This window comes from Stegodyphus dumicola, chromosome 2 (genome assembly GCF_044657685.1).
Source record: "Stegodyphus dumicola isolate Sdum_Otavi_A_Nest chromosome 2, ASM4465768v1".
Lineage (NCBI taxonomy): Eukaryota > Metazoa > Arthropoda > Arachnida > Araneae > Eresidae > Stegodyphus > Stegodyphus dumicola.
Window position 1 is genome coordinate 266,876,395 of NC_140769.1, and position 22,550 is coordinate 266,898,944.

The 22,550-nt window shown below is 32.5% G+C and overlaps 1 protein-coding gene across 1 annotated transcript; it reads left to right on the top strand.

The window, feature by feature from the left end:
* The first annotated feature begins 989 nt into the window (after positions 1-989).
* Spase12 (Signal peptidase complex subunit Spase12) lies at positions 990-22,464 on the top strand. The gene is made up of 4 exons (XM_035364846.2): positions 990-1,191; positions 2,049-2,108; positions 18,403-18,489; positions 22,073-22,464. Exons 1-4 carry the CDS (start codon positions 1,147-1,149, stop codon positions 22,172-22,174), a joined length of 294 nt encoding a protein of 97 aa, XP_035220737.1. The 5' UTR covers positions 990-1,146; the 3' UTR covers positions 22,175-22,464.
* Positions 22,465-22,550: the final 86 nt, after the last annotated feature.

Genomic DNA, 22,550 nt, shown 5'->3' on the forward strand with positions numbered 1-22,550 from the left:
AGAGCTTAAAACTGAATAAAATAAATCAATTCATAAATAATTTCAATTTAAAAACTGCAGATTTCCTTCTGCATTTCTTTTCTAAGTGTAAAATGATGCAAAGAGAAGAACCAAAATATTAGTAGCATATTTTACCGTTCGGATGATAATGTAAAAAAAGTACAGGAGCAAGCAACCTTTATCATAATATATATAATCTCAACATTTAGATTTTAGTTTGGTTGTCGAGGGTACACTGCACATATTGGTTGAAAACATTCTTATATTAAGCGTTAAGGTGTTTATCACACAGCATCGGGCTGTATTGTAATGTAAACTGTGTTTATTTGTGCTGTGTTTATTGAACTGTGTTATTACTGATCCCACAGCGCCATCACAAATGAAACCACTTTGACAATCTTGTTACATTGTAAAACTTGTTATGACAGTGTTGCTGTTGTCACTAATCGAAGTCCAGGACACCTTGCCGCACAAGTGAATCGCTGACATCATCCTGCTCAGAGTACAAAAAGATCTCTAGTAGCTCTAGTCTCAGGGAGACAATGTCAATGACGCTTCCAAAGTCTTGCATCAGCACAGATTGATCAAATGGTGCAGGACCTGAGTTCCTAGTTTTGAAAAGCATCTTTGCGGAAAATTTGTAGGTCTGAGGGTATCGCCAAGAAGTGGGAGCAATTTATGGGAGATCTGTGTTTTCCTCTGAACAACTATAATATGTTCTTTACATCCGACCTCCAAAATTCAACTGAAAGAGAAGTTGTCGAGTTGATAAACAAAGAACAGAAATTTGTACGCAGTATAAACTGATTTAGGCAATTATAAAGGCAACAGGCACAGAAAGAAATTGAAATATAAATGATAAAAAATACCTTACAAAAGAGAAAATACATCAGTAGCAGTATACAAAATACATCAAATATTCTTATAATTTTGGGCTTCATCCTAAGCGTTGCAGCAATACGTTTTTCTACTAATGGTAGAAAACCTTAATACATGCAAAACAAGACATCCTTCTAAATTTTACGTGTGATTTCTAAACTGTACGAGTTTCCCGTTTCAGTTTTCAACATTCTTCCATAGAGCATACGTCATCTATAATTCCCAGAAGAATAATTTTAAAAATTGATAACAAGTTATTTATTCAGAATGTCCGGAATTATCGAAAAGATAAAAAATGTACCCGTTCATATGGTAAGATTTTGATGAGAGTAAAAATTAAAATGATTAGTGGAATTATCCATTCTTAACGGTAAATTTCAGTAAATATAAGTTCATTGCGTTTTTTAATAAAAGTGTACAGCGCTTACTGTAATAGTTTGCTTGTAAGTATCTTCTAAAGTGTAATATTACCCCAGAATAAGATTTATATGTAGCCGAATCAGTAAAACAATAGAGTGTTGAAAGCTTTATTAATGATTCGGTTCAGTACGAAACTGTATAGAGCATATGAATTGCATGGTTCTTTTCGTAAAAAGCTCTGATATTTTACTATTCAGCTCTGCTAAAAGGGTGTAACTGTATGGGCAACTTCCTAAATTTTTTATACGTATTGTGAATGGAAACTCTCATTCATTCGAAAGTTCTTAGAAAATCGAACAACACTCTTAAACTTTACTACAATGAAATATTTAACATGAACTCCTTTTGAAAGACCCCCCCCCCCAGGAAGATGACCCTTCTGAAACAAAAAAATAATCCTTTTAAAGGCTGATATTAGTTACTTATATCAGAGAAATGAATCGTTGTTTTAATCAGTTCAATAAATCATCAGTTTCAAAAGCAGCAATGTATTTTATTTTTATATTTCTTTTAAAGCAAATCTGTCCTGTTCATGTGTCTTGTTTAAGATCTAACTAAATTGTTACGGTGTGAAAGATATAGTGTAAGTTAGACTACCGCAATAATAAGAAACATAAATTTTAGAAGAACTTTAACTCTGATAAACATCAAAATATTTTTATTGTTTCCTAAAGTTACATAGTTATCTAAAGATTAGATATTTTATTGATTTATGTTGATAAATATGTAGTGTGTTATTTCATTTTTAGGATTTTGATGGTCAAAGGAAGGCTGAAAGGATTTTTCAAACTATAATCCTCGTTTTTGCTGTAAGTTATTAATTTTTAAAGATTATAAAATAATCAAGTATTTAACATTTACTCTGTATAAATATGCATATTGTACTTAAATTCAGTGTTCTTTAAATTTTTCTTTTTCATGGGCAAGTCAGCTGAACTTAATAAATGGACTTTGCCTATAATTCATAAGAATGTGCTTGTACATTTAACATTATTGCATGCTGCTGTTATGTTTACTTAGTTTGAAAAACTTCATAACAATTATAATTAATATATATAATATATTAATATATATTAATATATTATAATTATATTATTGTTATTATAATTATAATTGTTATGAATTATAATATTATTCATAACAATTATAATTATTTATTAAAAGCGTTAATAATTAATACTAAATTCTGTGTAAAAAGTCTGCTAGTTCGATGCAGCGAAATGTTCTACGTAAAGTATTTTCGTGCACATAATAGAAGAGGAATTTAGCTTTCAGTATTCATTTTATTGAATTTTAAATTCAAATTTTTGCATAACATAGCTTATAAAGTGGTCATATTTTTAATACTTATCTACTCTGTCTCTTTTCTAATAGTAATATTAGTTGTTCATGATTTGAACAGTTTTTTAACTTGTATATGTGATTATTTTAACTCTTTCACAGCGAAGTTGCCTGAAACATCCATGCATTCAGACATTGATAGGTCACCCAAACATCTGCATCCATTTTCTACCTGATGCTTTTCTCATTACGTTAGTGCATGGCTGATTAGCTTCAGAGATTGTCAAATGACATGACAGCTATTCTTTTCAAGCAATTAAAAGTAGCTCTTTTATTTGAATGCACCTTCCCTCTCTTTTGTTTAGCGTTAACGTGTAGCTATTGATGCTCGCAGTTGCAAATCTGTCCCAAGGGAGAACTGCACACGGTTAATCTTTGGATTATGGTAACTTGGCAATTTTTTGGTGACCAACCCTGCTACAGCAACCTGCTAGTTTTTGTTTGGACGCCATTTTGTTTTCACGAAGTAAAGGCATGTTTTTTTTTTTTTTTTTAACTCAACATTTTTTTTCCAACAATCTGCTAGCCAAATTACACTTATGCTAGAACTTTTATGGAACAAAAGTGCTTAATCATGACAAATGTTAGGTGCAAAATTGGGAGAAACTGCAGAATCGCAAACTGCTTGCCGCGTTTTTAAGAATTGCACATACACGGTATCCATGTACACGTCGATCTATTTTCACTTAAAAAAACATCCCAAAATTGCACAAAAATGGCATTGCGCACATTCTTGACTTTATCCATGTACACTGCTAAAGTCCTAGCTAGTAACCTTTATCGCCTTACCAAAATGTCACCAAACTACCTGTTACCATATTCCAAAGATTAGCACTGCACACAATGGCTGAAACTGTACTAAGATCCCCAAAAGAGAAGTAATCACTTCACTTAAGTAGGTTAATGCTGTAGTATTCTACTTTGCATGAGGGAAGAAAATCTATTCCAACAGACATTCGTATACATGGGCATTTCAGATGTTTGAAAGATTTTGACAGATTTGAAATGTAAAAGATTTTCAGATGTTTGAAAGATGACAGATTTTGGCCTCTACCATTGTGAAAGGGTTAATTTTTTAATCATGTTTTGCAATCACTTCTTATAACCTTCATAAATACAATTGTAATTGAAAGACTTATCTTTAAACTCATCATGTAATTATTTGATTTTTTAATATTTTCTTTTCGGATGTGAACGCATTAAATAAATGAATGAAATACTTAATCACCATATACTACTGGTATCATTATGGTCCAATGATATTTACAATTACTCTTGTTTGAAATAAATTTTGCTTAATACGTATATATGATTAACTGCTTTTTTTTCTTAAAAATGTGTCTTGGTTTACTTACTATAATCTTGACATTTAATAGTACATTCAGATTTGTGGCTTGTATACTAATGAGTGACAATGGAAGAGGGGTATTAAACCAACATATTTTAGTACAATATTTATTAACTGAAAAATAACCAATTTTTTAAAAATTATTATGTTATAATTGATGGGAACTCTGTATTGGCGTGCAAACATTCAGAATTTAGCATGTATCCAGACAAAGATAATGATAACCATCAAATGAGAATTGGAAAGTAGAAATGATGTTTAGTCTTTGTGAAAACATTAAATATGAAAAAGCCATTTTATATATGTATATAGACCCAAAGCAAGAGTAGATATATTTGCTACATTTTGGTGATATTGGGATGCTTTTCTTAACTGACATATTTCCAAAACTCTTCTCCAAATTCTTTAGCTTTTGAGGTTAGATCAGTTTATCAAGTTATAATTTAATTTTCTAATTCTTTTTTTTTTTTTTTTTTTTTTCAGTGTTAAATGTTTTAAAAATTTTTGCAGTACTATGTTTTATATTAAAATTCCTTTTTGAAAGGGAAATACAAATATTACTGAATAACTTGAACTTTTTCCGAGTCATGAAATTTGATCTCTTAGTCTTCAGTCACCTTTTTAATTTCTACACCATATTTTTGAATATTATAATTACAATTTTGATGTTTATGTAAGTGATCAGATCTATTTTGAAAGCATTTCAAATTGTCTTTGAAGCTCATCTATTAATATGATAAATTTCATTTTGAATGCGTTGATGCTACTGATTATTTCAAGTGTTTTCTTTTATTTTCTTTGTAGTTTTAAATTTATACAATACAAAGTCTTTAATCCAGACCTCCATAATCCGGAATGATCTATAATTCAGACGAATGCATTTACGCATGTGCATAATACGTTTACGCATTATGCACATGCGTTTAATGCATTTTACGCCTTTAATGTATAATGTACGGTATAAGCTAGGCTAAAATTATCTAATTATCTATTTCAGTTAATGTTGCAGATTGCGTTGTTCTCTAATCTTCTAATTGGATCCGGCTTATTATTTTTTGCAGACTATTAGAGCAATTTTATGTAAAGTAAGCTTGAACTTTTGATTATGTCAAAAAGAGCTTCCAATTCTGGATCTGCCAAAGGATCTAAAAAGCGAAAGCATGTTTCGATGTCAATCAAACAAAAAGTGGAATTGCTGCAAAAAATGTTGTCCTTTGTTTCTCTAACCATTCCTAAATTCGTTTATCAATTTCACGCTGCTCTGTGTGTGGGGGGACGTCACGGCGTGCAATGAACTGGAAGTTGATCTTTCAGCATTATCCTCATCATCAGGGCAGATGATTTTATTTTATTCTGCTTATAATTCCTTACTAAATGTAGGATTTCATCTCGATGTACTTCGTCGTTGATATGATTTAAATCAAATTCCTCGTCATTATAAATATCACGAATACACATCAAATAGTTTTCTGGTTGCAATTTTCTAATTTCGATTATGCGTAATGTATGCTTTACGCATGTGCGTATTGAAAGAAATGTTTAATAAAGTAAGCAAATAAATATTAAGCTTTTTTCTTTTGTAAATTTTAATACCCTTTAGATCATAATAGCTATTTCATAAATTATGGTTTCATATTTTCAATTTTATAATTTCTGCATGCCATTTTACCAGATTTAAATTGATGATCTATAATCCGGAAAAACCCCTAATCGCCAAAGTTCGGACGAGTCCGGATTAAAGGCTTTGTACTGTATCGCTTAATTTCAATGCAAAATCTGTAAGAAAGGTTAAATCACCAAGCCAAGTTTCGTCATTTAAATTTACACATTCTTGATCTAGTCTTAAAAAAAAAAATTATCCAATTTGATAAGTCATGAAATCATTGCAGAAATTTATTTCTACTTAGCTACTTTATATGGTATATAATAATAATTTTTGCTATCAAACATAAAGTTGCAGTTGGAAGAGAAACCAACTGAGGGAACTTTCTTGAATGAAATTAAAAAGGAAATCTGGCATTTCCAAGAAAATTTCTTCTGTAACTTCCTTGTCAGGAAATGGTTTATATTTTTGGTACAACTCTGATAAATGCCCTAATTTCACCAAATGTGGCGATATGTGTTTTGCGCTGGTTTTTGGCGCGATTGCGTGTTGTATGGCAACCATGTCGACGTTGAAAAGTCTTTTGGTGGAGTAGTTTAAATTGCTAGTTTGTTCATGTCGCGTGTGTGTTTGAAATGGCCTATGTTGCGATGAAAGACGTGGTGGGAAGGTTTCAGCCGCATATTTTAGATTGTGTGCAAAGTAAATTTAGTATGAAAGGTACGATGTTGGAGTTGTTAACGAGTCTTTTGTTCACGGATGTATTTATGGGGATCGTAGTGTATTTTTGGAATTTCTGTGGGAGTCGGGACTTTTAAAATGGAGTTTGACGTGTCCGAAATGCAGAGCTGATGTGAGAACTCGGACGAAAAATGGTGTTTCTGACAGACTTGTGTGGGTTTGCAGTAAAATTGTTGCTAATAAAGTATGTGAGTGTCAGCAGAGTTTAAGGTTTGGATCTTGGTTTTCGTGTAGCAAGTTAACGTTGGAGGAAGTTTTTATTGTTACTTTCGAAATTTTGAATCGTAGGAAGGCATGTGATATAGCAAAATCGTGGAAGTTTTCTTCACAGACGTTGTGTGACTGGCGAAATTTTATTAACGAATATATTTTGGACTTTGTATGCTCTGTATCTGAGAAGATAGGGGGGAAAGATATTTCTGCTTTTAAAAGAAACTTTCGTTATGGTAAGTGCATTTTATTTTATTGTTTTTATTTTGTAGAATGTTATATTCATTGTTTTTTGTATGAATTTCCGTTTTTATTGTTGTTTTTTGAATTGTCTGAAATTTATTTTAGTTTATTTTCTTGATTTGTTTTTAGTGTAGATTGTGCAATTCGTAGATGTTTTTTAAAGTTGAAACAGTGTGTACATGGTATTCTTTGAAATTTATTGTTGTTATGTTAATTTATTAAAGCGATGTGTGCGTAGTTCGTAGATTCGTTCGTCGCCTACAGTGTGCCATTCGTAGATGTTTTTTTAAGTTAAAACATGTCGCTGTGTACATGGATTCTTGTTAAATATTTTTGGTTAGAAACTTTACGTTTTTGCCATCTAAATTTTTTGTTTTTGTTTCGGATTTTTAGCTTAAATCGTGTGTTTTTGCATGTGCGAAAACCATGTTTTTGGAGACATTTTAGGCTTAAAGTTCGAAATGTAGACAAAAAATTTAGATAGTAATATGACAGCGTGAAGTTTCTCGCAAAAATATTTGGCAAGAAATTTGGCGACTTGAGGGTGCTTATCAGAGTAGTTCCATATTTTTTTTACCTAAAATATGGCTTACTTTGATTTCAGCATGGGCTTTTTAAAAAGATATTGTTCAACCTTTCGTAATTGAAATTTTTATTTTTTTCTGAAATCACTATTTTGTGGATAATCTGTTCGATATTCATAACGTAAAGTTAAAAAATGTCCCACCATATTACTCATTTCGGTAATGGCCATGTAAGCATTGCATAATAAGCAACAGCCTTTGCCACTGATCATTGTGAAAAAATAAATAAGTTGATTCTTCATGAAACTGATAAATCTTTTAATTGTTTTGGTTTATTACTTATTTTAATGGGTAAGTAATTTAAATACATAAGTTAACAATAAGTGAAACACAGAAAGTACTTATATTTTTGCACAGCTGTGGTATTAAGAAAAATTGACACTATTTCTGGAAATGGCGATATTATGTTACTGATATCATACTAAAGGAGCCAGGACCACTTGTTTCTATGAATCGTGACTAAGCAGCATTTTCATGTTGAAATTGTATCTTCTTAGCCATTATCAATTAAAAATTCTTTCATGGTAAATTGCAATCACCTTGCTGTCCTTTCCTGCTAATGCGAATCACCGTTTTGCACTTCGCAGTAGTTATACAAGAAGTCAGTCTGAGAAAATGACATCAAAGTTAATATGAGCAGTATAAAGTGTGAGTATGTGAAATGCAAACATTTTAATAGTTTCTTCATGTTGAAAGCCACATTTAATTTTTATGAGAGCTGCTTAAATTTGATTTGCATATGTAAAGTGGTTTTCTGGTTTATGGACCATTTTGGTGATCTGCTCAAGAGTTAAATCTACTGTTGCCTCTTCCTAGCATTCTCATCCGGCTCATGGCTGGTACTTTGGCAGGCTGCTATAGCTTTTGGGGGTAATCACGCTCAACAGAATACTTTGACGAGACTCTTGAGTAGACATTTAAAATAACTTAAATTTGACCGGGGAAATAAGATCTACCCCATGTGTAGGAAATGTAATACTGATCATTTCACTCCTGAACATCTTACCTTCTTTGGAACCTGTAAAAGAAGATGTATTTAACCGGTTACAGCCGAAAACGTTGTGGAGAAAACCACGCAATGCAAAAACATCACATTACAAAACATTATGGGTGAAAAGTTTATCAGGTTCAATGTTTCTTCTAACCTTCTTCGGAAACATACAATGACCTGACTAGAACAGAGAGCTTACTAAAGCTATGTTCACTAATTGTAGTAAGTAGACAGGATACAGACGAAGGGTATACAAAACCCTTTATTTTTTCTTTATATACAATGACTTCCGTACTTCGGAATACAATGACCCTCCACTCGGGGTCTAACTTAAAAGATATCAAAATAAAACTAAACTCTAATTTAACTTTAGAATAAGATTGGCCTTATAATAACAGAAAGCGTATGTAGCACAGAGACTGTGAACACTACAATACGTTTAATTTATCAAGAGGATTAAAACCTCTGGCCTGGAAGGCAAAGTAGCAACTGCGTAACTTCTAAGGTAAGCGGCCTGCTTCGAACTCACGGCTTCCTCTCTTCTGCTTGGCAAAAAGGCCACACTTAAATACTTGGCGTTCGCCAGACAACTTTGCATAAACTCCTTCACGCTTATAATTCTGGCCGGAAGTAGAAAATAAGAAGTGATAGTAAAGATTTAAAATAAAATAAACGTTAGTAAAACTTAAGATCCTTACATACTTCCTGCCAGAGTTAATTAGTTTGAAACTGAGGTCTAAAACGACCTTGTTGAAAACTTTTAGCTCTAGAAACTAACGCGAGGCCAACCTTTTACAAACATAACTTAGCTAGAAACTAGAAAATTTTAAAAAAAAGAAATTTGTTACAATAGCAGCTCCCGGAATATACAACAATCTTTTTTCTTTTTCATCTGTACTGCATCAAAACAGGAGCTTTATTCAATTCTGGTTCCTTCCAGAGATCTGGAAGGAAAACTAGTTTAATGAAATGTTACAGAATGACATTGCAAATAACATATAGAATATACTTTTCTTAACATTCTTATTTCATTCATGACTATTTTAATTATCTCTCCCCGTGCTCTCTGACATGTGTTGTAAAAACACCAAACACGAATGTGTTTCTGTCTATGTGTTCAACACTTCCTCCTACAATCAAAACACTAACGTGTTAAAATTCAACATACGAGACCTCTTAACACACCCTAATTTCAACTCTAGACCCTGAGGTACTATTCTGAAAGTGGCTAACTCTAAAGTGTAGCGTCAGAGAGCCTAACTACATCATTCAACCTTTAACACATATTCACCATGATTTAATCTTTACAGTCACACGAATAACAAATTTTTTAACATTACTTTCACTTTTACCATATCACGGTATTTCTAAACATTCAAAATAACAGTTCACATGTATACAAGAACGTATCAAGATGCCGTTAATTTTACACATTTGAAAACATACATTAGTAGTACATTGTTAACTTCTATTCTTTTCAAAGCAAGTGCCAATTCTTTCTACATTGAAATAATACTACATTTCAAAAAGTCTTTCAGACTAAAACTTCTTTCTTGTTAGAATGTTTTAAATAAAATTTATACAATAACTTTTTACAATATTTAAGTCTTTATACAACGCTATTATACATCAACTTTAGTTTTACGCGCGAGTAATTGAAAAACATAATAAGAAAATCGGTCACAACTCATTTCTCGCCCTTTTGGCGATAAAGGTAGACCTCGCATGAGGTAAAACTTCTTGAAATCTGCCACTTGCAGTAAGAATGAAAGATTAACTTAAGTTTGTAAAGTAACATAAAATTTTACTTATCTTTGTAATATTCAGACATCCTTTTCTGGGCCCAGTCTTTAAAGGTGCTGCAGACCGTAGCTTGGTTGATCCTCCTTCTTGTACGGGCTCGCCCTTCAGTGCTTTCCTCTGGAAGCTTCCGTTTTTCACCACTACGGCCACCCTTGAACATCTTCCTTCTGTCCTCTGCTTGTGGTCTTGGCCGTTTGAAGGCAGCTGGTCTTGGTGGAACCGGGAAACTTCTGTCGTGATCCTGCTTGGACCTCGTTGTTGGCCGTTCAAATTTTTCTTGTACTTTTTCCTCCGCCGCTGATGGCCCTTCCGCAGTTCGGTGACTTTTGCTGCGGAGAGTTCTGTCGGATGAGTCAATCTTCCGTTTCACAGCCGGGTTATAGTTGCCGTCCTTTCTCCCGGTCTTTTCCACATACGTCGTCCTTCTCCCTTCTTCATTCTGGGGGTGTTCGTGAACTCTGTTTTTTGGACGGTGGAACGGCTTCTTTTTCTTTGTACCTTCAATTTTTCCGCGGGGCAATTTTCTTTTCACTTGCTTCTGTCTCTCATTGGCTTGCCCTTGTACTTGTTGTTTTCCCACCTCTGGAACTTGTACCTGCGGTGTCTGCCGTACCGGATCCTGCAAAAGATCTGAAAAGATTTGCATTTTATTACGGTCATAGAATGGTTTTATCTGGTCAATGTTTGCGGAACAGGTTTCACCATTTCTTGCCTTTAACACTACAACAGCGTGAGTTATTTTTTCTATAACATATGGTCCTTCAAAGCGTGGAAAAAATTTGGCAGTTTTATCTTCTGGTGCTGAAGAAAGTGAATGCTTAATTTTTAGTACTTCATCCCCTACTTTATAAGTTACTCCCCGTCGTTTCAAGTCGTAATACAATTTTTGTTTTCTTTGTGCTACTTCCGTATTCTTTTTTGCTTCTTTTATTAGTTTTTCTATATCACCCATTTTAAATTCTGGGGCTCTTTGTTGCACATAAAATAGTTTATCTAACGGTGTTATAACCTTTCTGCCTAGAAATAACTCAGCAGGAGTTTTGCCCGTTGTATCATGTTTTGCGGTCCTAAGGGCGAAAGCAAATTCATTGACATAGTTATCCCAGCTTTTATGAAAATTTTTAACATAACTACGGATAATTTTCACTATATTTCTGTTGACCCGTTCCGCTATGTTTGATTGCGGCCGATACGGGACCATTTTTAAATGACGTATGCCCAGTTTTTGGCACATGTCTTCAAATATATTACTTACAAATTGAGGACCATTATCCGATATAACTTTTAGGGGCGCCCCGTATTTTAAAATATATTTATTTAAAATAGAATCGGTAACTAATTTCGTGGAGGCTCGTTTTAAGGGAACAATTTCGGTCCATTTACTAAAATGATCAACTATAACAAGGAGATAGCGACTTTTGTTTAACTGACTTTTTGGAAAAGGGCCCAATAAATCGATGCCGATTATTTCATTTGGAAATTCGGATTTAATACTATTTAGAAACCCGGCCGGGCGGAAATTAATATAATTAACGGCTTGACATGTTGGGCAGGACTGGACATACGCCCATGTTAACTTTTGCAGTTCAGGAAAGTAGACTGCCTCGCGTACGCGTTGAGTAGTTTTTCGAATACCAGCATGAGAAGCTAAAGGGCTGTCATGGAGCTCTTGCAGGATATTTAATCTAAGACTAGCTGGGATAACAGGTCGAAATTCGTTGTTGGAATTCGTAGTTTTTGTATAAAATAATAGACCATCTATTAGTTCGTAATGGGCCGCCCTATTTCTTATCGCCACAATATCTTGGTGGCTAAAATTTTCAGGATCCTTCAAATACTCATAAATACTTCCAAACTCAGGATCCTTACCCAGTTCGGTTATTACAGTTTCTCGGGAATTTATTGTACACGCTGTCAGCATTGCAACTTTTACGGTATTACCCTGTTCGTCTAATTTAATTCGTGACAGGGCATCTGCTACGATATTTTCCTTTCCGGGGGTATGCTTGATTACCAGATTATATTCTTGCAGCTTGAGTGCCCATCTTATTAACCTTGGGGATAAATTTTTTCCAGAGTACAATCTAGTTACCGCCGCATGATCAGAATATACTGTTATCGGCGCCTTTCCAAAATAGACTCGGAACTTTTGCACTGCTAACAGAACTGCAAGTGCCTCTCTCTCGGTCGCGGAATAGTTTCTTTGTGTTTGATTTAAAGTTCGGCTAAAAAATGCTACTGGCTGCTGATTTTGCGAAAGTACCGCTCCTACCGCATAATCCGAAGCATCCGCTGAAATTTCTAAATTTTCATCCTTTTCAGGAAATTTCAACACAGGGGCTTGCGTTAATGCTTGTTTTAATTTTTCGAAAGCACTATTGGCTTCGGCCGTCCACGAGAATCTTGCCTTTTTCCTTTTTAATTTTAACAATGGCTCAGCGATAGCCGCAAAATCTTTTATAAAGGACCTATAATATGAACAAAGTCCTAGAAAAGAAGAGAGCTTCTTTGCCGTGTTTGGAGTCGGATACTTTTGTACAGCGATTATTTTTGATTCATCTGTCTCGATCCCTTTTTGCGATATTTTGTAACCTAAATATTTTAATTCAGGGGCTGCAAATTTGCATTTTTCGACATTAACTTTTAGACCGGCCTCATTTAATAAAGAAAACACCTGTCTTAAATCCTGTACATGTTGGTCTAGATTATCACTAGTAATAATGATATCGTCTAAATAGATAAATGTGGACTTTCCGAGAACAGGTCTTAACACAATGTCCATGCATCGCTGAAATGTTGCTGGGGCGCCTGAAAGGCCAAACGGCATTCGCAAAAATGCATAAGTGCCAGACTTGGTTATAAAAGCAGTCTTAGGCACGTCCTCAGGCCTGATCCCTATTTGAAAATAACCATTCGTTAAGTCTAAAGTTGTCATAAATTTGGTTGATTTTATGTTCCTTAAAATTTCTTCTATAATCGGTAACGGATATACCGGATATTTCGTTATGGAATTTAATTTACGGTAATCAATAGCGAATCTCCACCTTTTTGGATGCTCCAAAGGATAATCATTATTTTTCTTACATAAAACCACCGGACTAGCATAACTACTTGAGATAGGCGTTACGATCTTTTTACGTAGCATATCGGTAATATGCCATTCTATAATTTTTTCCTTATTCTTATCATACCGGTATGGTTTTTGACGAACCGGCAATACATCTCCGGTGTCAATACTATGGTTAGTAACCTGGGTAAATCCTGGAATATCACTAAATAAGGAAGCAAATTCACTTACCACTTGTCGGATTCTATCTTGCTCGTCATTAGGCAGGTGGTCAAGATTTAACCTCGGCGGTTCAACCTTTTCTACACGCTTCTTTCATCGTCAGCTTAAGAGACGCTTCATTAAAATCCAGTGTAGCTTGTGCGTCTGAAAGAAAGTCTATTCCTAGTATTAAGTGTGCTTGCAAATTCTTTACTATAAAAAACATCACCTTTACTTGTTCGTCCTTGATACGGATGTACAAAGGTACTTTACCTACGCACTTACATTGTTCTCCTTGCGCCGCTAATACTGTTGTATTATCCGAATTATATATGCGGTATTTGCGAAAATACTTTCTAAAAAAGACTTCTGCCACACAGGAACACTGCGCGCCGGTATCCAGGAGTGCGGTGGCCAGGATATTATTTACCAAGACTTCAATCTTCGGAAGAGTTAAATTTTTCACCATTACTGTATTTAACTTGTAGGAAGAGGGGTTTTCGTGGCCTTCGGATTTCCGCACCCTCTCGTCAGCAGAAATCCGTTTTAGTTTAAATTATTTTTTCTTTCGGTGCTTTCCTTCTTTCTCCACTGGCCTTGAGACTTTTTTCCTGGGTTGCTATTGAACTGTCGACGTTCGCCGGCTGTTTTTGAATGCTCGGGTTTCCTTGCCCACTGATTCACTTTTTCTCCGTAGCCATGTGCTTGAGTTTGCTGTAGTCTTGGCGTACCAAATTGGTTTTGCTGTTGATATTGGCGTCTTCTTTCGACGTCCGCCGTTCTTCTACTTTCAAACTGGATTGCTAGCTCAAATAATTTTTCCAGTGTAGTCGGATTTCTCAATTCAATAAAGTCTTGCACTTGGGGTAGTAACCTCGGCAAAATCACTTGAATTATTTCAGGATCCGGACGGTTTCCATACAAGAGCTTGAAAACGTGAATTTTTCTTAAAATAAAACTCGAGAGGTTTTCCATTCTTTGTTGATATATACTGAAAAGTTCTGTTTCTAATTTCGCACGATCCCTTACAACAGGGAAGGCTTTTAGTAGGGCAGTCTTGAAATTTTCGTAGGTATAGGTGGGACTTCCTGCTTGACCCAAGAGACTTCTGCCGATACATTTGAACCAGTTAAGCGCTTGGCCCCTCAAAGCGCTGGTAGCTAAGGTAACTTTTTGAAACTCGTGCACGGGGTAGAGCATGAAGTGGTCATCCAATTTTTCCAAAAAACTGGTTACCTGTGAGTTTCCATTAAACGTTGCTTCTGGTTTCATCGAAGCGCGCATGGTCTGGACAATATACCCAAATCCTTCCAGGGCGGCAGCTGGCATTTCTGGATTCTGAGCTGTTTCTGCAGGCAGCACAGGTTCTTCTTGAAACTCGGCCATGGTTATTCTTCGTCGGGCGCCACTATCAGGTTCAATGTTTCTTCTAACCTTCTTCGGAAACATACAATGACCTGACTAGAACAGAGAGCTTACTAAAGCTATGTTCACTAATTGTAGTAAGTAGACAGGATACAGACGAAGGGTATACAAAACCCTTTATTTTTTCTTTATATACAATGACTTCCGTACTTCGGAATACAATGACCCTCCACTCGGGGTCTAACTTAAAAGATATCAAAATAAAACTAAACTCTAATTTAACTTTAGAATAAGATTGGCCTTATAATAACAGAAAGCGTATGTAGCACAGAGACTGTGAACACTACAATACGTTTAATTTATCAAGAGGATTAAAACCTCTGGCCTGGAAGGCAAAGTAGCAACTGCGTAACTTCTAAGGTAAGCGGCCTGCTTCGAACTCACGGCTTCCTCTCTTCTGCTTGGCAAAAAGGCCACACTTAAATACTTGGCGTTCGCCAGACAACTTTGCATAAACTCCTTCACGCTTATAATTCTGGCCGGAAGTAGAAAATAAGAAGTGATAGTAAAGATTTAAAATAAAATAAACGTTAGTAAAACTTAAGATCCTTACAAGTTAAGGGAAAACATTGTAGTACTAAAATATTGTCATTGAAAATAAAGTGGTTAAAAACTTCGCAGTTTGAAAACATTGTCTTCAAAAATATCATGGTGAAAGATAAAGCACCTACAAATCATTGTGCGATGATAACATCACATACATTCATTTTTAAGGCTTTAAAAATTAAAAATTGTTATTTGCGTAATCATTTGTGAGTGCGAGATGGAATGAAGGATAACTTTTGCTTTCACATTTTTTATGAACTAATAAATATTTGCTGAAAAAGTAAGAAGGAAACATAAGCATAGAAAATTAATGCAACTTATAGCAATTAATTGAATTTAAAATTTTATAGTTAACTAATAAAAGTCAATAATAAATTATTTTTTATAAAGTTTTACTGGTAATCTTTCATGAAAAATATAGTCTAAAAAAGAGTAAAATAAAGAAGATAAGTACCTGCATGAGCTTATCTATAAAAATTTCCTTAGTTAAATACCAAGTTATTTTCTTTCACTTTTGTTAATATGATACTCTTATAGTGAAAATTATTTCTTGTTTTGTTTCATTTTATTCTTAAAATGTCATTAAAATATAATGTAAAATTTTGCTGGCTATAATTGCTGTTATTGTTCTACCATCAGAGCATTCTAATGATGCTTTCATTATCCAAGTGAAAACAGGCATTTTGACTCAGTGAATGAGCTGCTTACATGAGATTTTCATTATTTTCATAATGTATAAAATGGATATGAGCCAGTTCTTGAGAATGTACTCCCCCAAAGCATTTCTCCCCAGTAGCCCTAGTGTGCTTTGGTACACTCCATTAAATCCAAATCTTCTGCTGAAGTATTATATAGCTGATTTTTGTCACAACTAACAAATCGGATTACAGCCGAAAACATCGCAGAGAAAACAATGCAAGGCAAAAACGTCATGGTACAAAACATCGTGGAAGCAAGGAGAAAACATCGCAGTTCTAAAACATCGTTGTCGAAAATAAAGTAGCTTAACTTCATGGTTTAAAAATATTATGATAAAAAATAAAGTGCTTACAAATAATCACATGATGATAACATTGTACACATGCATTTTTCAGGTTTTAAAAATTGTAAATGCATTTAGCATGCATTTTAGCATAATGATTTGGGAGCACAAGATGGAAAGAGGGTGAAAGTGTTAACAACATTTTAAGAATAAAGGGAAACAAAATAATAAAAAATTAACAAAGGTGAAGGAAAATAATTTGATAATTAACTAAGTAATTTGTATAGAGGTAACCTCATGCAGTTATTTATCTTCTTTCTCTAAACACTTTTAGACTGTATTTTTCATGATAAATTATCACTAAAACTTTATAAAAAATATTAATTTATTAATAACCTTTGTTAATTAGCTATGTAAATTTAAAATTCTATTAAGTGCTATAAGTTGCATTAATTTTCTATTCATTTTTAATTTTTAAATGCTTAAGTTTCCTTCTTACTTTTTCAGTAAAAATTTTTTTAGTTCATTTAAAAATATGAAGTATAAAAGCACAAACATCCCTCTTTCCTTCTTGCGCTCCCAGATCATTATTTGAAAACACACTTACAACTCTTAAACCTAAAATATGCATATGTTTGATGTATCATGCCATGATTTATAGGTACTTTTTTACCACGATATTTTCGATGCCAATGTTTTTAAACTGCAAAGTTTTTTAACTTTTTTATTTTTGACCATGATGTTTTAGAATTGTGACATTTTCTCTTTGTTTCCTTTTCTTCCGTGATGTTTAGTACTACACGTTTTTGCCTTGCGTTGTTTTCTCCATGCTGCTTTCATCTGCAATGTTTTTGGCGAACACCAACAAATTGACATCCAAGTAGTTAATTGCATGTTGTGCATGAAAATATTCATGATACTTTAAGAATAAATTGAAACAAAACAAGATATAATTTTCATTAAAAGAATATCAGATTAACAAACCTGAGAGAAAATAATTTGATAATTAACATAATTTGATAACTAAACAATTCTTATAGAGGTATTATGCAGTTACTTATCTTCCTTTTTCTAATCTTTTTTACACTGTATTTTTCGAGAAACATTACTAGTAAAACTTTATAAAAAATAATTTTTTAATGATCTTTGTTAGTTAACTATGTAAGTTTAAAATTAAGCTTTATAAGTTGCATTAATTTTCTGTCTCTTGCTTTTTCAGCAAAAAATTATTAGTTATTAAAAAATATAAAAGTAAAAATTATACTTTCTTCTGTCTCGTGCTCACAAATCATTGTGAGAATATCAATTAACAATTATTAAAACCTGAAAAATGCACGTCTGCAATGTTATCATCATGCGATGATTTGTAAGTACTTTATTTTTTACCACGATATTTTCGATGATGAGGTTTTTAAACTGTGAAGTGTTTATTTTTTTACCACAATGGTTTAGACCTGTGATGTTTTCTCTTTGCTTTCTTTTCTTCCATGATGTTTTGTACCATGACGTTTTCACCTTTCATTGTTTTCTCCATGATGTTTTCAGTAGATACCATTGAACCTGTAAAGAGGGCCTACCTTCATTTTGGATTTATTGATGGTTCTTGGACTCATGGATCTTATCTAGCCTGATGGCTAACCAGTTAAGATCAGTAACAACAACAACAAAAAGGTTTTACATAAAATTATAAATGAAAGTAGTTTTAGTAGTTATGTTGCTACATATTCTGACAGTGAGATTAATTTACTTTGTAAGATAACAGTTTGAATTTGATATGTATATATGTGTGTGTGTATGGAAAAGAATTTTGCATAAAATTAAATGAAACAGTGGGAGAAATACATATGAATTGTTAAATATGCCTCTAACAGTAAGAATATTTCAAATAATTTATACTGAAAAACAATTAATGCAGTAAATGTATTTATATATTTGTTTAAATTAGTAAAATTTAAATTCCTTTAATTTAACATGCTATATTTGTCACATGGAAATTACATTTTCATACATTTTTTCAGGCAATAGGTCTGGTGATTGGATATATTTTTCAGCAGTTCTCATATACTGTGTATATTCTAGGAGCAGGTTTCATTTTATCTTGCATTGTAAGTAATTTTAGCATCTGCTAGTTTAGAGATATGTATATTATTTACAATGTAATTTCAAGTTTGCTATGGTGTTAAAATGATGAAAATTGTTAATTACAAATGGAAAGTGTGTGTTTTATGCTCTTGACCATTTAATGTTAATATTTTTTTTTTCATAAATCATTGTTTAAATTTTGTGATTGTTTTAAGCTTGCTTTTATGATTAAAATTAATAAAAATTTCTGCCCTTATACACTTTTTTGACAGAGAGCTTCTACTTTGGTATGATTTCATATTTTAGTGTGGATTACTGTTACGTGAAAATTCCTTACAAACATAGATCAGGTTGCATTTTTAATATAATTATAAAGTTAGGTTTGGTTGTAATTTCTAACATAACCTTACAATTATTACTCCGATTGATGAACCACAAAAAATACCCACAAATACAATAGTTGTCAATTGTCCTGGTTTTTCCTTCACATCTCCCAATCTCCTGGCAGATCACTAAATTTGTCTGGTTTTTAAATTGAAAATGTTTCCCTGTGATAAATGAAATTTAAATTAGGCAAATTCTATTCTACCCCACTAATGATTTTCAGAATAATTTTTTTTATTAAACTTGTAGAACTTAATAAACTTATTTGTGAATTGTACTTTTTTCGTGTGACATATTTGATCTGAGTTGTTTTAATCTACTGTAGGCAGTTGCAGATTTTTATATGAAGATTCAAGCAATGTTAATCAATTAGTATTTGTATTTAATTTTGTTTACTTCAGTGTACATGACTAAGTACATGACTAAGTTTATCCATACAAATAAAATAAATAAAATGTACTATATTAATGATTAATTTTATTTTCATGGTATTTAAGAATACTTTGATAAATAAAAGCTTTCCTTCACTGCTTGAAATTTCCTCAGAATAAAAATGTAAGAAATTTGAAATTAGCCAAAGAACGTAAAATTTAGAAGATCTGGTTAAATGCTAATATATTTTACATGAGAATTGAATTACAAACAGTTTAATAATCTGAACCATGCATTATAAAGTGAATTTGGAATGGCCATGCATTAAAGTGAATTTGGTGAAAGTCTGACAAGACCATTGCATGAGACAATTATTTTAGTATTGTGTAATTTTCTTTGTCTCTGTTCAACAGTTCTGGAAATGTGTGTCACCCAAAACGAGTTTGTACGTCACTAGTTTCACCATTACTGGTCTAGCTGACCACCAACCTCTGGTGAAGCCTGTAGAAAAGAGGTGAAAAAGGAAACCTCTTTTTCCCTTCTCAGCTTCTGGAAAAGAGGGGTGGGAGACCCTAGGATCTATCTCCAAAGGGAATTTTTTCAGAATTGGGATGAACTGCTCAAATCACTTATGATATGCCCTAGTACTTAAGGCCTAAACCAGAGATAAGCACAGTCCTTGTTGCTAGGCCATAACAAAATTTGTATACCTCATCTGGCTGTAGTTCGGATCGGGAGGATTTGAAATGACAATTATCACCAACATTAAATGTGCTTAATGAAGTTTTGATGCAGTTTATGCCAGAATATTAAGTTTAATTATAATGTCAGCTGCTGATACCTTTTAATATTTTCTCATAAAGTTCATTCATATGTGATGAAAGGAATGTATATTTATATCGATCTTCCCTGAAAAGTTATCTTAATTATGTTCTGTAATGACAAGATTAAGAATACAAAATTTATGGAAATAAATGATGGAAAAAACTGAACATTCTTGTGTCAACATTGAGAACAAATTTTTCAGAAAGAAGTAAATTAGAAGAAACAACATCATGTTATGGTAAACCGCGTGAAAAAAATTGCATGTTCGAGGAGAAATATCCGGAAGTTCAAATCATACTTTGTAGAAGTTTTCAGTCAGTGCTGTGTATGAAATATTCCAGAAAATGGGCATATGCCAATAAAAAAGACAGAAGAAATAACATTGTGAAGGGTGGTTGTGGGGTTTTTTTCAATTGTAGGGCTGTATAAATTTAAATTATGCCATTGTATGTCATATCGTATCATAAATAGAGAAATCAAAGATGTCTCAGCTGAATTTATTGAAAATTCATAAACTTATCCAAAAGATTATGCAGATATCAGCTAAAATGTTTCCAGTGTTGACGAAACTAGTCTTTTTCACTCATTTTATACTTTCAAAATGCTTAGCCTCTGAAGACATTCTATATCATTGATAAAATTATTTCAGTATTTTACTCTGACCATTTTCTGACGAAACTGAAAGTGAAATCTTTTCCTAATAATGTTGCAGAAAACAAGCTGTTTCAAAACTGAGTATGGTATATAGTGATTAAAAAAAGGAGAATGTTTGCAGTTATATCTGAAGAAAATCATTAAGGCATTTTCTTGAGGCAATAAGTCATTAAGAAAAATTTAAGGCATTAAAAGAAATAAAATATTTATTTTTATTTAATTATTTGTATTTATTTATTTGCATAAAATTTAGCCTTATTTATTCTATAATTATTTATAGAATTCTATTTGATTTTTGTGATTTAAAAAATTTGAATTTATTCCAAAATATGGATTTTTTTTTAAAAATTAAATGTGGGATGATAAAATTGTGTAAAGCAATTGTACAGTGATAAAACTATATGAAATTGTTTGTATGCATTTAAAGTGTAGATACAACTTTCTCATTCATATGATAAAATTTTGTAAAGCAACTAATTGCACAGTGAAAAAACCATGGAAAATTGTCTGTATCAATTTAAAGTGTAGGTAATACAACTTTCTCTAGATCTTTTCTGAATGGCCCATTTAAAGGCTTATTAATCATACTTTACATGATTTTCTCTTTTAATGCAGAATGCAGTTTTCAAAGGCCTCGTGACAAATACTGGGTGACAAAGTATTCTTTCGAAAGAAATGCTACTAAAGTAAATAAAATCAAATTAAAAAAATATATATATATACGAGTAAACATGCTTAGAGTACACAATGCAAATGAATAAAAAGAATATTTTAAAATAATTATTTGAAGAGCTACTTCAGTCATACAACTCAAATAATTAAAATGAAATTCTTTAAAAGTCTGTGATTAAAAAATATAATATGAAGTACAAACATATGCAAGAAAGAGAAAATGAATCTTTTTTTTTCGGCTGACACTGAATTAAAGGGAAAGTGAAATAGATTGCTGTAAACTGAGAAGTTCGGCAAGTGAATTATTCGTAACACACAGCAAAGTGCACCAAGGTAAATCGCAAAATTTGAATCGGATAATCGAAACGTTAAATAAAAAAATAAATAAATAAAATTAAAAAAAAAAATATTTCAGAAAAAGTCTGGTGTGTGTATCAAAATACGTATGTTAGAACAGTGCTATATGTAAATTTAATATATACCATAAGTTGTGCTTTCAAGACGTGAAATGAAAGTTGAATTTTGTCAATCGGCCGAGTAGAACTATCCCTTTTTTTTATGGCTAATGTAGATATAAATACTAATGTTGTCTATATTTTGAATGTAATTCCTTGCCCTTTTCTGTAGTTTAGAATATATTTTTAAAAACTCCTTATATTTGGTATATAATATATTGATTATATTGCTTTCTCCTTGCAGTTGACTTTACCACCATGGCCAATGTATCGTCGCAAGCCCTTACAATGGCAGAAACCTAGGGAAGAAGTGCAAGAAAGTCTGAAAACTAAGAAGAAAAAATAATGTATTATCTTAAGAATATATTGTATGTCATTGTCATTCCTTACTTAACATGTGAATGTAATTCATGGTGTATGTATTGATGGTATGAAGTATACAATACATATGTATTTTTAATTTTACAGTTTTCCTTATTTGAGAAGAATTTATAACCTTTATTTATTTTCAAATTTGTGACTGCTTTATGGCTCTTTCAATCATTTGGCTTTTGGGTTGTATTTCACTGAAAATATAAATGTGTGAAAAATCTTAAGTGCAGGAAGAATTAATTAAAACTTTCTACATTAACTTAACTGACTTGACATTATTGAAATATTATATGACATGAAACATTATATATCTTATTAAAACATAATATATGACAATAGCAGTATTTACT

Coding starts and splice junctions, on each gene's coding strand:
- Spase12 (XM_035364846.2), top strand. CDS start 1,147: ATGTCCGGAATTATCGAAAAGATAAAAAATGTACCCGTTCATATG. Junction 1,192..2,048: donor AAAATGTACCCGTTCATATG/GTAAGATTTTGA, acceptor TTTCATTTTTAG/GATTTTGATGGTCAAAGGAA. Junction 2,109..18,402: donor CTATAATCCTCGTTTTTGCT/GTAAGTTATTAA, acceptor ACATTTTTTCAG/GCAATAGGTCTGGTGATTGG.